At 34.6% G+C, this 16,508-nt stretch overlaps 1 protein-coding gene across 1 annotated transcript; it reads right to left on the bottom strand.

Moving 5' to 3' along the window:
* Positions 1-2,249: 2,249 nt before the first annotated feature.
* Positions 2,250-15,273, bottom strand: LOC114297530 (uncharacterized). Its single transcript, XM_082884959.1, has 12 exons — positions 15,163-15,273; positions 15,042-15,053; positions 14,903-14,957; positions 13,837-13,936; positions 10,465-10,670; positions 10,188-10,287; positions 9,594-10,003; positions 8,545-8,568; positions 5,362-5,385; positions 4,576-4,635; positions 4,454-4,486; positions 2,250-3,546 (listed from the first exon to the last, which is right to left on the bottom strand). Exons 1-12 carry the CDS (start codon positions 15,271-15,273, stop codon positions 2,405-2,407), a joined length of 2,277 nt encoding a protein of 758 aa, XP_082741085.1. The 3' UTR covers positions 2,250-2,404.
* Positions 15,274-16,508: the final 1,235 nt, after the last annotated feature.

Below are 16,508 nucleotides of genomic sequence, written 5' to 3'. Positions count from 1 at the left end.
CCTTGGAAGAACTAATGATCAAGAAAGAGGAAGAGCTCAAGGTTGCCATGGTTACTATTGGTCTTTGGAACAAAGGATCAAAGACTTTGGAGGATATCATTGGGTCTCAACAAATCTGTTCAGACAAGAGTGGCATTGGCTTTGGAGATAAGAGAGAGCAAAAACAGAGTGCTTCCACATCTCATGATACAAGAACTCAAGGAAAGGGAGGACAAAAGATTCAACAAGAGGAAAGACTTCTCAAACTCCCTAGAGTTGGTAAGGTAAAAGAAAAGAAGGTACACCCTGTTTTTATTTGTTATCATTGTGGTATGCATGGTCATATTCGCCCTTATTGTTATAAGTTGCATGGGAGAGTGTCTCAAAAGGGTAGAAATTCAAATACTTTTTGGGTTAGGAGACAACCTTACATGTTTAGGCAGAATACCAAGATTCATGAGGGTGTTCACAATGCCACGACACTTACCAAGACCGCTAGACCTGATTTTGTTAAGAACAAAAAGATTTGGGTAAGAAAACTTGATTTGTGTTAATTTGTTTTTTTCGGTTTTAGGTTTGTGTGTGTTTTTTTTATTTTTTATTTATTTATTTTTTTTTTTTTTTTAAAAAATAAAAGCACCTAGGATGTCCTATAACAAGCAAGGTAACCAAGTGAAAGACTATACCACAAAGACAAAAAAATCCATCAATCATGAGTCCTGAAAAGTTGAAAAGATTTGAAGCACTAGATCATGAATACAACAGATAGTATTAAATCAAAGTCATAAGCATCATAAGAATGCATAACTCAAACACACATGAGAGCTCACATAAACAAAGTGTGTGTGTGCAATTCTTGAGAGCCACAAAGCTAGAGTTAATCCTCTTAGTGATCTGATGGCTGGACCTCCGACACGAGTAACTGACCATCACAGAGAAAAGTCAAACCACTAGGAATCACGAGGTATTTGTTGAGTAAATGCGGAGGCTCCTCCTCAAGTAATGATCCTTTTTTTTTTTTTTAACTTTTCTTTCTTGTTGGCATTCACTGGTGGCATACACGCTCAAGAGTATGAAGACCAAACCAGAGAAGAATGAAATCAAAAGGATGGCCTGGTTGGTGCCTCTGAGGTAGCCTTTTCCTAATACCCAAACATCATGTACTTAGGGAGTAACCATGGAAGTGAAAAAAGATTGAAAAAAAAAAATCATATTATAGAGTGATGGGGCTGGAATTGTTAAAACTTTAATTCCAAAATAATTTACACTTTTTAAAACTAAAAAATATTTTTTATTTAAATAAATTTATTTTTTGTTTTTCATTATATTAGATACTAAAAAATAAAGAATTTTTGAAAGTATATATTCTACCGAAACAAACAAAGCGTTAGTAGTGTTGGAGAATCCAGTATAGGAAAAACACAGTGCAAGAAGAAAAGAAAAAAAAAAGAAGTGAAAGCAACTAATTACTGTAGAATTAAGAACTAAAAAAATAAAAGTAACTGTTAAAACAGGTTTGAGACAGGGAGTTGGAAGTTGACTTACATGCCAACTAGCTAAGTAAAGCAAGACCACTGAATCTACACAAACTTAAAAGGATTAATGAGGTTAAAAAGAAATAATGTAACTGAACATTTTCCTAGATATTATCATCCTACAAAATGCTAATCTTTTAAAAAATTTGTTATGGAAAATTCTTCTTTATATTTTCCAACTTGCTTTTTGGGTTTAAGGTGAAAGCTTTTGTTGTGATATGTCATGTACTTTTATTACACATTCGAAGTTACTGTAAAAGGCCTTTTATAAAAGTGGAGGGTTGAAGTTGAAAATCGGAGTAAAAACTCAAATCATGCTTCACCTTGGCCAATGCAGAGGTCTGAGGCAACATTTATGATCCAAAGTTTTAGAGGCATTTGTTACATTTTTTGTTAGGGTTTTTATTGTGGACTGGTTGAGTTTAGATGTCCAAAGTTCTTTAATTCTTATTCCATGTAGTGGATTTGATCTCCTTCCCTCTATAAGCATAACCATATTACTGAATCATGTTTAAATTATATTTTGTGTATTTAATTTATTTCTCTTTATTGTAAATGCCATAACTTACGATTAAAAATTTTAGATGTTCTACAGTGTCAAAGCAATATTTCTAAACAATGACAAATGAATCCAAATTAAATAAAAATTCATACTTTCGTAGCGCTCCAATCAAGCTAGTTTTCACTAGGAAAATCTTTCAAGAAAAATTGAAATGCAAGCCAAAGGAAGCTATCTAAACGAAATACTAATTTTTCGTACAAAAAATTAACCTAATGATGCATATATAGTTTCCCCATCATATGTTTAATAAGGCTGCCTAAAACATAAGCAACTGAGGATGCCAGCAATTATAATTTACTCAAATATGAAGCATTTGATATGAAACCATTTACGGTTCACTTACATTCAAAGTGATGGAATTTATGCATTCACCTGATGGCACAGGCAAATCTGTAGGATTTGTGTCAATTTTATGATCTTCAGTTGGCATCTCTTGTGGGCATAGAAAAGGTTTGGGAGGCATCTGCAGTTGTTCAACATTCCCTTCAAGCATTTCTACAACTTTGTTCATTGAAGGACGGTCACTAGGCTTCATTTGTATGCACCACAAAGCCACTATTATCATCTTCTTCACCATCACCCCTTCCTCCTCATTGGTCTCTCCCATTTCTATGTTCCTTCCTTCTTTGAATTGATCATAAATCCAAGAAGGAAAGTAAATTTGGCTTGTATGATCAGCAAAGACATTCAAATTCCTCCTCCTACCAGTCATTTCCATCAGCAACATTCCAAAACTATAAATATCAGCTTTATATGAAACGCCTCCAATGTTTTTGTAGAACAACTCTGGAGCCATATAACCCATTGTCCCTCTTGCTGCAGTCAAAGTCACAATGCTATCATCAGTTGAATACAATTTTGCAAGCCCAAAGTCAGAAACTTTTGGAGTAAAATCCTTATCAAGAAGAATGCTGTGAGGCTTGATATCAAAATGCAAAATTTGCATGTCACAACCCCGATGTAAATATTCAATCCCGCGAGCCACTCCTAGAGAAATCTCATACATTTGCTTACAACTCAATGGTAGATATCCTTCTTGAGAAAATATATACTTTTCCAAAGACCCATTTGGCATGAAGTCATATATAAGAGCTCTCTTAGATCTCTCTGCACAATATCCAATTAGCTGAACCACATTAACATGATGAATCCTTCCTATGGTAGCAACTTCATTGATAAATTCTTGTCCATTGGCTTTGGGCTTGCCCAATACTTTTATCGCTACAAGATGACCACTTCTAAGCTTTCCTTTGTAGACAGAACCATAGCCTCCTTCTCCCAACTTGTCCTTGAAACCTTTGGTCATCTTTTTAATATCTAAGTAAGAGTAGCTAATTGGCATGAGGTGATTTTGACTTCGTAGATAACCTTCAATGTTTTCAAACATCGATAAATGTCTTCTCTTAAACTTACGAATTAAAAATGCAAACGCATACAAGACAAATAGAATTCTTGTCAAAAGGATTCCTCCTGTATATAAAAATCACAAGATGACAAATTAAAAATCATTTCTTGTCCTGCCATTGTTAGAATTTGGAAGTACTTATCCTAGTGGTGGACAAACACTGAATTAGGTTCAGACTTAGTTGGATTTAAGTTTAAAAAATATGTAAAAAACTCTTGTGCCAAAGTCCAACCAAGTCTGACTTCGGGCCTAGAAGTCTCATCCAAAATCTAGCCCTAAACTAGTATTACTATCCCGAGCCCACCAAACAAGCCCATATATTAAATAAAAACTAATATTATAAAACTCAGAATTAATAATTTTATATCCACAAAAACTAAATATCAAGCCATATCCTAGGTATAAATTTAGATAAACAAATTTTCTATAAGTATATATATCTTAATAGGTAATATTATGGTAAAAAGGCATGTACTATAAACAAGTTACAACATTTGTGGATTTAATATCTACAAATGTCATAACTCAATTCTATGGGAGTTATAATTATAAAAATAAAAAATAAAAAATTATAATTAAACATCACATAAGATATAATCAAAAAGTTTTTAGATCATAACTAATATTATAATGAGTCATAATTAACATCACTATATGTATAACTAAGTTATATAATCAAGTCAGAATTAATACCATAATAGGTCATATTAAGTACCATAAATGTTGTAATTACGAGGCATATGGTATATAACATTGCTCATAGTATATGTTAACAATTGGGTCAAATCAGGCCACAAGAAACATTTCTAAATCCAACCCATTTAATAAGCAGGCTTAAAAAGTCATCCTAACCCAACTTTGTGAGCCTAAATATCAATCTTAAGACAGCCCATCAGGTCGTGCCCAACCCTAATCCACCTTAAAATCATGTGACAAAATAACTTTTTCCAGTTAAAACGGGGGAGTATTTACCTATGATTTTGAGCTCGTAGCCCCAATTACGATCTAGAAGAAAAATTAAACAAAAATCAGCCGACATGCATAAAAATTACGAATAAATTAAACTAAAATCCAGAAACGAAAAAGGAGCTCACATTGACAATCCCGAGGATTCATCCCTGGAACTTGAATTTGAAAGACACACCGCCTTAAAACTAACCATAATGAAATATTCAGTTAGTCTTAATTATCAAAGTGATCAAAAGTGTCTTGATAGGAATGGGAAAAGTAACAGACTGAGATCCCACGATTTGAACATTGGTATGATAAAATTGCACCGCAACATATAAAAGTTTTAGGAACTAATATTTTTGATCCTTTAAAGTAAAAATCTTATTGCAAAAATATTAATTCCTGTTATCAAAAGAATATTTGTTAAAATGTTATTTTGAAAAGTAAAAAATAAAATTTTTAGCGACAATTTTGAAAATAAATAAGGAGCTTTTATTGTTTTCTTCCAAACAACTTTTGAATTAAATATTATGTGATTGTTCACAATAAATTAAGGTTTTGAAAATTAAAATTTAAAGATAAAAATACTTGTTAGGGAAGAAATATTTTTATTGTCAGAAGTGTTATTATTATATTTTTAACGATGAAATTTGAACATTAGCATTATCATTTTACAACCAAAATTTGTCTCTAATTTTTTTTTTTTTTTTTTGGAATCAAATTATTGTCACTAAAATGCATTTATTAGTGACATTTAAAATTTTTTTGTCCCTAAAAGCCATGTTTTTGACTTTTTAAAACATCTTTTTAATGACTATTATCACAACGACATGAATTGATCCCTAAATTTTTTTGCAACAAAAATTTCACACTCTTATAGGTTGTAATGACTTTGAAACAAATATGAATGGAGAAGGGAGAATACATACAGTTGTAGTCATTACTCAACTGATCTGCATTTTTTGAAAGAAATAAACAGTGTTAGAGACCAAAGCATTACTATTCCGTGGGATGTAGAAACTTGTGAAAATTAACTACTAAGAGATAAAAGGTCAATCCCAAAGCCTGATTTCTCCTTTAATTTTACAGACTAGTGTTCCATTTGGCTTCTTGTTTTTCAATTTGTACAATAAGAATTTTTTACTTTCAAAATGATCTTGCGGATTAACTGCATACCATATTTTTTTATTTAAAAAAACAATCCCCAATGTATATTCCAGGGTAATTACACTCTCACAGTTTCACTTTGTTCTTGGGGCTGGACTATCTTTCTGTCCAGATATTATTTGGGTTCCTAAGACCCATCATAGGTTCTATTTTGATAATTTAAACCATTCATTTTTTATGTAACGCCCTCAAAATAATAACATTAAACCCATCAGATAAGACATGCATTTACATATAAACTAACTGCATTCCTTTCATTCATTAGAATTCCAAGACATAAGTATTACATGTTAACCTCATAACAAAATGCCCTACGGGCTTACAGCTTTCCAAGTTAACACTTGGTTACAACAAAGAGTTCTAACTCGTTTACACATTAAGCCCTTGGCTTGAAATTACATGTAATACATCAAAAGTAAAACGACAAAACTATGCCCGCCACTAGCCTCCCAGCTATGTCCTTGGAGGTGGCATGCTTCCTGTACCTGAAAATGATATTCCCATATAGGGTGAGCCACAGCCCAGTAGAAATACACTAAACCAACCATGGACAATGGCTAAAACATTAGCAATTGATAGTTGGTCAACACTGATACAATCACATAAATTACATATTTATGTCAACGACTTACAAGTCCCAATTACTTTTCATTTTCCCTTTTCAATAGATAAGCATGCTAGCTCTATTATCATTTCCACAGGTATGTATAAAAACTATATCTCACATTCTCAACAGATATGTATATCAACAATATCCACAGATAAGCATACAAGCTGTATCCACATTCTACAACAGATATGTATATCAATAATATCCACAGATAAGCATACAAGCTGTATCCACACTTCACTTCACAAAGATAAGCATATGAGCTCTATCTTCACTTCTCTAGACAAGCATATGAGCTCTGTCTACGGAGTTCATCCCCTATCTCCTCCCAATACCTATCCGGTTTAGAGGTACATCCCCTATCTTCCCCTAAACCGCGGAGTACATCCCCTATCTCCTCCTCTACACATAACGTATATAAACACATTGGTTCTATATACAATCACACAATACACACAATTAATGTATTCTATCAACCGTCAAGTTCCATGACACATTCCATTGATTAGTTTCCGTTTACCTAATCATCATGCATTGTCTACAACAATCTCGACTATCCTCCACCGATAGCCCAAAGCAGTTATTTCTAAAACAGAAAATAAATGCACAAATGGATATTCAATCAACATTTCATTTCCTCATTTCTCACCAATTAATTATCCCAATTAATTAAACAATGTAATTAGGCCATTTTCCATAATTACCATTTCAGCCCTTAGGTCCCATTTTCATCAATGATTCAACAATCATTCTATTTTTCTATGCCAAACATGCATCTAGGTTTATTATGAATAAAACCCCAACTTTTGTAAAATTACACAAAAGCCCCAAACTTTCACAAAATTACCAAACCAAGCCCAACATCTCAAAATACCAAAATTTAAAGACAAAACCCATAGAGAGGAGTAGGATATCCCTACCTCGAAGTTTTAGCCCAAAAGGAGATGAAGACTCCAAGATCAACTTGCTCCAAATCCAAACTTTTTCAGATTAAATCGAAGCTCTCAACGCCCTCTATCTTTTTAACAAAGGCCTTAGGCTAGATTCACACCCTAGGGAGATCAAATCTTAGAGAGAGTGCAAGTTTAGAGAGAGAGGGTGTCGTATTTAGGGTTTAATCAAAGAAAAGGACTGAAAAAGTGATGTTTTAGACGCTGCTGTCCGCTGATATAAAACACGCTCGCTCGAGCGAAGGATTGGTCGCTCGAGCGACCAGACACAGAAAACTCTCGCTCGAGCCAAGAAGTTCTCGATCGAGCGAAGAAAAACCCAGACCGCTCGAGCCACGAAAATCTCGCTCGAGCCAAAAACTACAACTCTCAGGTCCAGAACCGGGGCAACACTACTCTCGCTCGAGCGACAGACTCCTCGCTCGAGCGAAGGACCAAAAATCTGGGCAGCAACACTAGGCTCCCAAACACAACCAACCTGTAACAAACCTGCCCAACACATCCCATAATTCAAAATACAAAGTAAAGAGGATGCAAACTAGGAAATAAACAACTACCAACATCCACGGACACATGTCCGGATCACTGTACAACAAGGGTAAACCCGGGATCGCTATATTTTAAGATCTTTCATGTATATCATCTACCCAAAAGAAAAAACAAAATTTCAATCCGATAACCCTAACTTGTTTAATTTATTGTGTTTGTCACCAAAAAATAAAAATAAATAAAAATAAATAAATAAACATGGTCTATTTTTAAAAAGATACTTATCGTCTATTTTTTGGAGATATTTCAATAAATTGAACATATTGTAATTATTAGATTGTTCTTTTTTTTTTGTGAATAATATACATGAATGATTCTACAAAATAAATAATTCAGATTATCGAAATACAACTCGGGATGAGCCTCATGGACTTGAACAACACTCCTCAGTACAGAGATTGGAGTGCAAACAATTTTTTCCCTTGTTTTTTAAATATCTTCTAATTACATTGATTAATTATTAGATTTCTAACTCTTGTTTAATGCTGATGTATGAAAAAAAACACTCTTGTTTTAATGTGTTTATCTGTCACCGACTATTTTAAATAAGTAAAAAATAAAACATAAGAATAAAAGTAGAAGAATGAAAGTCAGAGGATGAAAATGATAATTTGCACTATAAATTTTTAAAACAATTCTAGAATGATCAAATCAAGCAAGTCAAATTTAAGTTTCACAGATTTGTGAAATAGTTGAGAAAATGAATCAGTATTACGGAGGCGGTGTCCGGCGCAGGGGAGCTTTTTGTGTTTTCTTCTAGACAAAATTTGAAAATAAACGTTGTATTATTGCTTAGAAATGAAACAGATATAGATGGAAGAGGGGGGAATACTTACACTTCAATAAATATTTCAACCCATCTGCAATTTTTGAAAGAATAAATAGTGTTAGAGATAAAAAACATTACTAGTCCCCTTGAAATATTGAGGATATTAATGCGAAAACGAGAACATGACACTGATAGAAACTAGTAAAAATTAACTAGTTAAGCCCAAAGCCTGATTCCTCATTTAAATTTACAACCTTGTATTGTCTATCATTTCAAAATTATGTGTTCCATCTAGCTTCAAGTTTTTGAATTTGTACAAATAAACAATGCAGAACTTTGAATTTCTACAAATAAAGATACACCATGTGTATCTTTTGTATTTTTGTAAGGGGTGATATCAGCTCATCACTAATATGTAGAATGTAAAAACTCACTTTTCAAGTGTAATTTCTTATTTCAAAATAAATTCTACACATATACATATAGTGAGGGTTTTTATGCATACATTATATTTTGTTATTGAAGGACAATTTTTTTTTCTTTTTTTCTTTTCATAATTGTATGTAGGTATGTGTATTGAATTTTATTGTAATATTGAAAAAAATGTATAGCGTACGTCCCTAAAAACGTGTATATGGGAAGAAATGAAAGTTATGAATGTAATATGTAATATGATACTTTATTATTTGAAAAAATTACAAAAATAAGGCAGGGTTCTACCCTTATAACAAAATAAATTGTACATTTTTAATTTTATCAATTTAAACTCTAAATCTTTTGATTTATTTTCAATCTAAATTATTTATCCATTTTTTATAAGTAAAATTGGAGGAAAAAAATATTTTAGACATTTTATATAGATTTACATTGATTTTAATAATTAAAATATCATTTTTTTTCCAATTTCACTTTATAAAAATAATCAAATAATTTATATTGAGATTTTTTTTTATAGAAATTAGGATTTAAATTGATAAAATTAAAAACTCAATATTTATTTTGTTATAAGAGATTATTTCTCCATATTTTTGTATTTGATAATAATAAAATGTTCACTATAAAAATAAAAATAATAATAAAATAAGATTAAAAAAAGGGCGTCTTGGACGTACGCACCTAGAAAGGCCGAAAACCCACGTAGACCATCGCAAACGGCGGCGGTGTAATTTTGAGTATGATTGGAGGAGCAATGCGCCTGAAATCTGCAATATTTGTAGTCCGGGACATACCAGTCAAGAACAAATCCATCAGCCAACGCGTTGTGGACCTCCAACAAGCTCGTCATGTTACGTTCTATTAAACGACCATCTGCAAGCTGGAACGACCATGTCGGAAAAAGCATGTCGATGCTGCATAAGTTTGCAACATCTGACCAATAAAGAGAATAGTTGCTTGCCAGAACGTATGAATGCTTTTTCGACGATGACGAACCTCTGACGACTCCTTCTTCACCTCCTCCTCGTCCTACTTTGTTTTCACAGAAAGCAGTACTAATATTACTAGTAGGCCATGTTTGTTTGGGCGGACTGGATTAGTATTCCCATGACTAATAGTCCTAGGATTATGTATCCGTTGGATTATGTATCCTATCTTAACTAATAGTCAAGTTTAAAATAATTAATCCGTACTTCAATTGTTTAACCAAACATCGGATTAATAATTTTATTGGACTATTAGTCCAATCCCATGCTCATGTCCACCCAAACAAACATAACCGTAGTGTCTATGTAGAGGGGAGATTTCACTGGTTTTTCACAACTCACTAACGCTACAAATGATTCTGAATTATCAATACTGTAATATATGGGATCTAATGTTTCAGTAAAGTTATAAGGAGTTAAAGAATGAAGAGGAACAGAAGAGCAATTATTCCTCTGTATCCCCACATCCACCAGGCCGATGACGCCGCGGGCGTCGTTACTGGTCAACGGTATCCCCGAATCCTCGATGCTGACGGTCTATCCGATGGCCTGCACGTAGTATTTACCAGAATACAAGTATAGTACTGTCCGATTGTTCTCGCATTCTAGTTCCACATACATGTATCCACAATTATCAACTGGATCGGATTTGAGTTGAAAGGGGAAACGGATGTTATGGATATCTCCACAAGAAGAAGAATTACAACAATTTACACAAAAGAGAACATGAACAAGAAGGCTTATGTAACCAGCAGCAAAGAGGAGCCTTCCCCTAAACATGGATACACACACAGAGAGGTTTAACAAGGAAACAGAACCATAAATTTCTGTTGGCCACCCACCACGAGAGTTGTAGAGACTTACAAATGTAAACAAGGCTTCCAATACAAGTAGCCACGTTGGTTCATAACACCATTTGTCTCCTAATTGAGATTTATAACCAAAACAATAATGTCACCGTAAATTACACTCACTCCCCCTAAAGTTTTTTTTTTTAAAAAACATACAATTAATTCAACACTTTCAACAAAATTACATTGCTCTCCCTTGATACATTAATTATTGGTTTTCTTGAAAAAGTGTTAATTCCGAGTGTTTTTTTATTTTTATTTTAATTTTTGGACTTTATTCAAAAATTTGTTAGTTACTCTGTTTTTTGTTTACTTTGTTAACAAATGTTTGTTATTTGTATTTTGTTTAATTTGTTAACAAGTGTTGATTATTCTTTATTTTATTTGTTTACTTTGTTACTCTATATTTTGCTAACAAGTGTTGATTACTTTTTTTTATAGGTAAAAAAGCGATACACAATATTATAATAATTTTCCGTCTGTTGATTTAATCTCGCCTAATAGATGTGTTAGATTGAAACTTAACCGAAAGTCTAAATAAGTTGGCCTTCACTTTTTAAATGTCATGAGATAAAGTGGATTGTGGAGCTTCCAAGTGTAATACGCCCATAATGTTGTGATAACTTATTTTCTAATCTTATTTTATTTATTATCTTTTTTGTTCTGATAATTGGATGTCTAAGTCAGTTTATACATATCTTAACTAATTCTACCATCCACTTGCTGGGGCTCAGTTAAGCCCAAGCAAATGTCCTGTATAAACTGACCTAAAAAAAAAGAGTGCCCCAAGTTATACTCACTAGGCCAAGCACAAACACATATTTCAAAATCGTAAGTTAAATCATCAAAATCATTCACTATCTAACAATACAATTAAAGTAAAATCATTCAAAACCCTAAACTTACCAAAAAGTAATTATTCATTAACTTTTACATTCATCCAAAATGTAATAACAAAATGACGATAAATTGTTGTCAAATTTCATTCAATTCAAATCCATTAAATAAAATAAAAACATTTGCAAACTCGCAAACTCCATTATTAAAAAAAAAAAAAAAGTCTAAGTGCGGGTAGGTTCTTGCGAGTGTAGGTAAAACCCGCAACCCGCAATAATATTATATTCCAAATAGCATCCGCCCGCATTGTGTTTGCGAAACCGCCCATTTGTATGCTAATTGGTTTGGGTTGAGCGGGTTGCTCGGTTTGAATAACTCTATGCCCAGCCCTATCCAATGCTATACTGTTAAAATGGATGGTCCCAATTAAATTTTGATATTATTATAGTATCAAAACGTTAAATTTTAGGTTTCATTTGGAAAATGGGTTGGTGCTTTAGCTTTTTACTTTGGAGCTAAAAAGTCTCATTCGGATTGGGTTTTTTTAAGTTTTTTTTTTTTTTTACTTTTGTGAGAGAAAAAAATAAAATAATTATGATTTGTAATGATATTGTCTTATTAAATTTTTAACCTATTTTATTTTTTTGTGATTATTTTAACCTGATAATCCCATGCCAAACAAGGGCTTAGTAATGTGACTTCATTGGTGTACTAGCTATTTCTCTTATCTTTTTCACACAAAAAAATATTCAAATTAAAATGCCATTAGTAAGTTTCATTGTGAATGAGAAAAATATGTCAAAATTTGGCATTTAGGTAGAAGACCACTTTATCACCAAAAAAATAAAAAATAAAAAGAAAAAATCTAAATATATTTTTTTTTTCTTTTCTTTCTTTTTCTATGGTATGACTTGACTCTAAGTGAGCCTCTGCAATTTTTTCCCAAAAGACTTGACTTGAAATGTAGACTTGACTATAACCCCTCGCATAAATTGTAGACTTGACTTGGATTATACATTAATGCGTCTCGTGTTTGACAAGTCAGCCAACTACTTCGATGGATTCATTGATGGTTGAGTGGAGACCATAATCAAACCGTGTCGAACTACTCTGATGGATTCATTGGTGATTGAGTGGAGACCACAATCAAACCGTGTTGAACATTCAATTGCTTAGCCAAGTATTTGGGTGGGTCTTGAGTATTGCAAATTCAAATTCTATTACCATAAATGTGGTTATGATAGTTTATAATTTTTAATTATGAGTTAAGTAATATGTAATTATGACTTAGGTTTCGATAATTTACTAGTTTCGTTTAAAAGTTAAAAAATTATTAAAAAAATTAAAACCAACATATTATACACAAAAAAAAATAAGCATTTTATTTTCTCTTTACTTTTTGATATATCATCATATAGAGAGGTTATGGCATTTTTTTTTTAAATTTTATTCTTGATACAACTTTGTTGCATCATCTTGCTACTTTCAGTTATAACCAAAGTTATAACCAAAGTATTATAATAGATCACGACTAAACGAGTGTTGTTAATAACAGTCAATTTTTTTCTTTAAACTCTTACCCTTTTATATTTTTTTGTATTACAATTTTATCCCATTATAAAATTTCAATTTAGTTCTTATGACTAATTCTCAAACCTTAATGCTAACCTTATATCTATTCCCACCAAGTAGCTTTGACTATCACCCTTCCTAGCTTTGGCGATCCACTTGAGACATAATCTAATATACCTTGGTAACTAAAATAAAAATTATAATAAATTATATCTATCACTACAATGATTTATAATTCAAAAAAATTTGGACAGTACAACCATACTGAGTCGTAATTACACATTACTATAATTTGTAATGAAATGATTACAAACACATTGAACATAAGGGGAGCGCTGGGAGCCCCTCCCTCTAGGCAATTTCCGGCTTTCCTTTGGGAACTTTCCAGCATGTCTTCGGTGAGCTCCCAAAAGGCTTTCAAAGTGTAGATCTGAGTATTTTATGCCTAAGAATAAGGGTTAACAAATGTTGATTACTATTTATTTTGCTAACAAGTGTTGATTACTTTTTTTTATAAGTAAAAAAGTGATACACAATTTTATAATAATTTTTTGTCTACTGATTTAATGTCAAGTAATAGATGTGTTAGATTGAAATTTAACCGAAAGTCTAAATTGATGTAGGTGGGCCCATAGGGGCTTTTGGCCCACCACTTATGGTCCAATCTATGATTCAAACACTAAAGCCCAACTTTCCTGGAACCCAACGCTACACCAAGAACCAATGACATCTAGACACTTGTCAAGAGTAGAACCAACCACATCAGCAGACAAAGATCCTGCAGAGTTGTTGCACCACACATCAGCCATTAATGAGTTCTGCAGCATTTATTACGATAACCCCTTCATGTTGGAACATAACAGATTCACCACAAACAAGGCAAATTAGAACATAGACTTTTGGCCAACATGACAACTCGGAGTGGACAAGGAAATGATGAACAAAGGATATAAGCAGGCTTCTAAGACAAAGAGAAAGTTAGGCTGTGTTTGGTTGTGCTTTTGAAATGTGATTCTACATGCTAGTTTCAGCTCCATGTTTGGTAAGAGTTTTGGAATTAATTTTCCAAAACTCTGCCGAAAGCTCTGTCCATTCTGCACGTTTCTTGTATTTTTTTTGGCCAGGGGAAGACCGCCCAGTCGTCTCTAGGGACTACCACCCGGACGTCCTTGGGGACATCCACCAGGATGTCCTCTGTTGTACAATTTTTTTTTTTTTTTTTTGCAATTGATTTATATAATTGGGAAAAATATTTTTTGAAATTTTTTTAATTTTTAATGTGCTTTAAAATAATTTTGAGTTGTATGTTTAGTTAGGAGTTGTAAATTTTTGTATCACATATCAAATATCACATCAACAATTCCCCACTCAAATCAAACCTCTTTTCCAAAACTATTTTCAAAACTCTTTACCAAACAAATTTTCTACACTCAAATCATAATTTTACAACACACAAACTCAAAATACAACTCATACTCTCAAATCACATTTACAAAACACAACCAAACGCAATCTTAAGTTCTCTATCACCATCCTATCTCTACATTCTATCACTCCCTCTCTTCTCTAACTTGTTCGTCAGAGAGTTCGCTAGGAGACTCCCCGTTTCCCGTTGAACTCTTGTGCAGGTTTCTCCATGGGTCCAATGATCGGACAATAGTTTGGGAAGTGTGAATCAACCCAACCTGTTCTATCTGGAGCACGCAGCATCATCAGTTGGCGTTGTTTGTGGGAATCCTTTCACTCTGTGTGGCAACTGTGCTCATTGTTGCCGGAGACCCATTCCCGATAGCCCATACCTGCCACCCACCAAGGTGCATGGTCACAACTAGATTCATGGCTTCTCAACACAACGTTGTCACCCCCAAGCCGACCCTCCTAACCCAAACAACCCACTGCAATATTTCACAGAACTCACCAACAGCATTAACCGCTTAGCTGAACAAAACCAAGCCTTGATCAATGCTTTGCTTCAAAGAGACCTTCCTATGCCTCCTCTCCCACCTCAAGATATCCCACCCAACCGAGAACGAGCCCCAAGCCATCACATCCAACAATCCCACCTATCCAACTTGGAGGGCTTGCAACCCCCTCCTCAAGATATGAACCCGCCATCTCAGCCCCCACACCCACCTGTCCAAGTCTTGCCCCTGAGGGAGAGGCCAGTAGTGTCCAGCCTCCATTGTATTCCAGAGGTGACAATGCTCCTCTTTGGGATGCAGAACTCCGAGCCATGAAACTCCAGCTTCAAGGAGTCATGCAGAACATACAAAATAAACCCTCTACCACAGCCAACTCACCATTCGTTGCCTCTATTAGGGACAAACCCCTACCTCCTAAGTTTAAAATGCCCTCGATCAACTCTTTCGACGGTACAACGGACCTAATCAACCACTTGGAGACTTACAGGACCCTCATGGTCCTTCATGCATTCCCTGATGAGATCATGTATCGGGCTTTCCCTATAACGCTTAAGGGGTCGGCCCGACTGTGGTTTAGTCAGCTGCCGACGGACTCTGTCTCTACTTTTCAGCACCTAAGTGACTCCTTTCTCAGCCACTTTATTGGTGTCCAGCGCTAGCGGCGTCCGGCAACTCAACTCCTTAACATCCATCAGACGGAGGGGGAGTCGCTGCGCAGTTTCGTCACCCGCATCAACACTGAAGCCTTGCAAGTGACGGAAAATGATGACAAGGTCATTCTCATGGCTTTCATGGCCGGTCTACGATCATCCGATTTCCTTTTCTCCCTCTCCAAAAACCCTCCAACCTCCATGGCAACCCTCCTCTCCAAAACCCAAAAATACATGAACACAGAAGATTTCCTAGCCGCCCGACAAGATTCCACAACCAAAAACCCGACCTCCAGAGATAAGAGAAAGGACTCTGAAACCAGAACCGTCCAGTAGACACCTCAGTATACCGACCGATCTGTTCGAGCCGACCGGTCGGCACCTACCCAACCGGCTAGCCGGTTCGAATGATACACTCCCCTCAATTTCTCCATGAAACAAGTCTTGAACCAAATCCAACGAGATTATCCTCTAAAATGGCCACAACCGTCACGGTCTCCTTCCAACCAGCGAGACCAGTCCAAATACTATCGTTTCCATCAAGACCACGACCACAATACCAAGAAGTGTGTTAACCTTAAAGACCAGGTCGAGAGCTTCATATGCCAAGGGCGCCTCAGTCGGTTCACTGCGGCCCATCCTCAACAACGGCAAAGGACCGAACCTACCAGAAATAACCACCGACACACCCCTCCTTGACAACACGCATAGCCTAACCAAGGCAATGATCGACCCCCACAACAACCCCGAGCACAAGGAAACCCTACCCCATCGGTTG

Source organism: Camellia sinensis, chromosome 8, assembly GCF_055761805.1.
Source record: "Camellia sinensis isolate YWXY chromosome 8, ASM5576180v1, whole genome shotgun sequence".
Lineage (NCBI taxonomy): Eukaryota > Viridiplantae > Streptophyta > Magnoliopsida > Ericales > Theaceae > Camellia > Camellia sinensis.
This window is presented reverse-complemented; position numbering and strand designations above follow the sequence as displayed.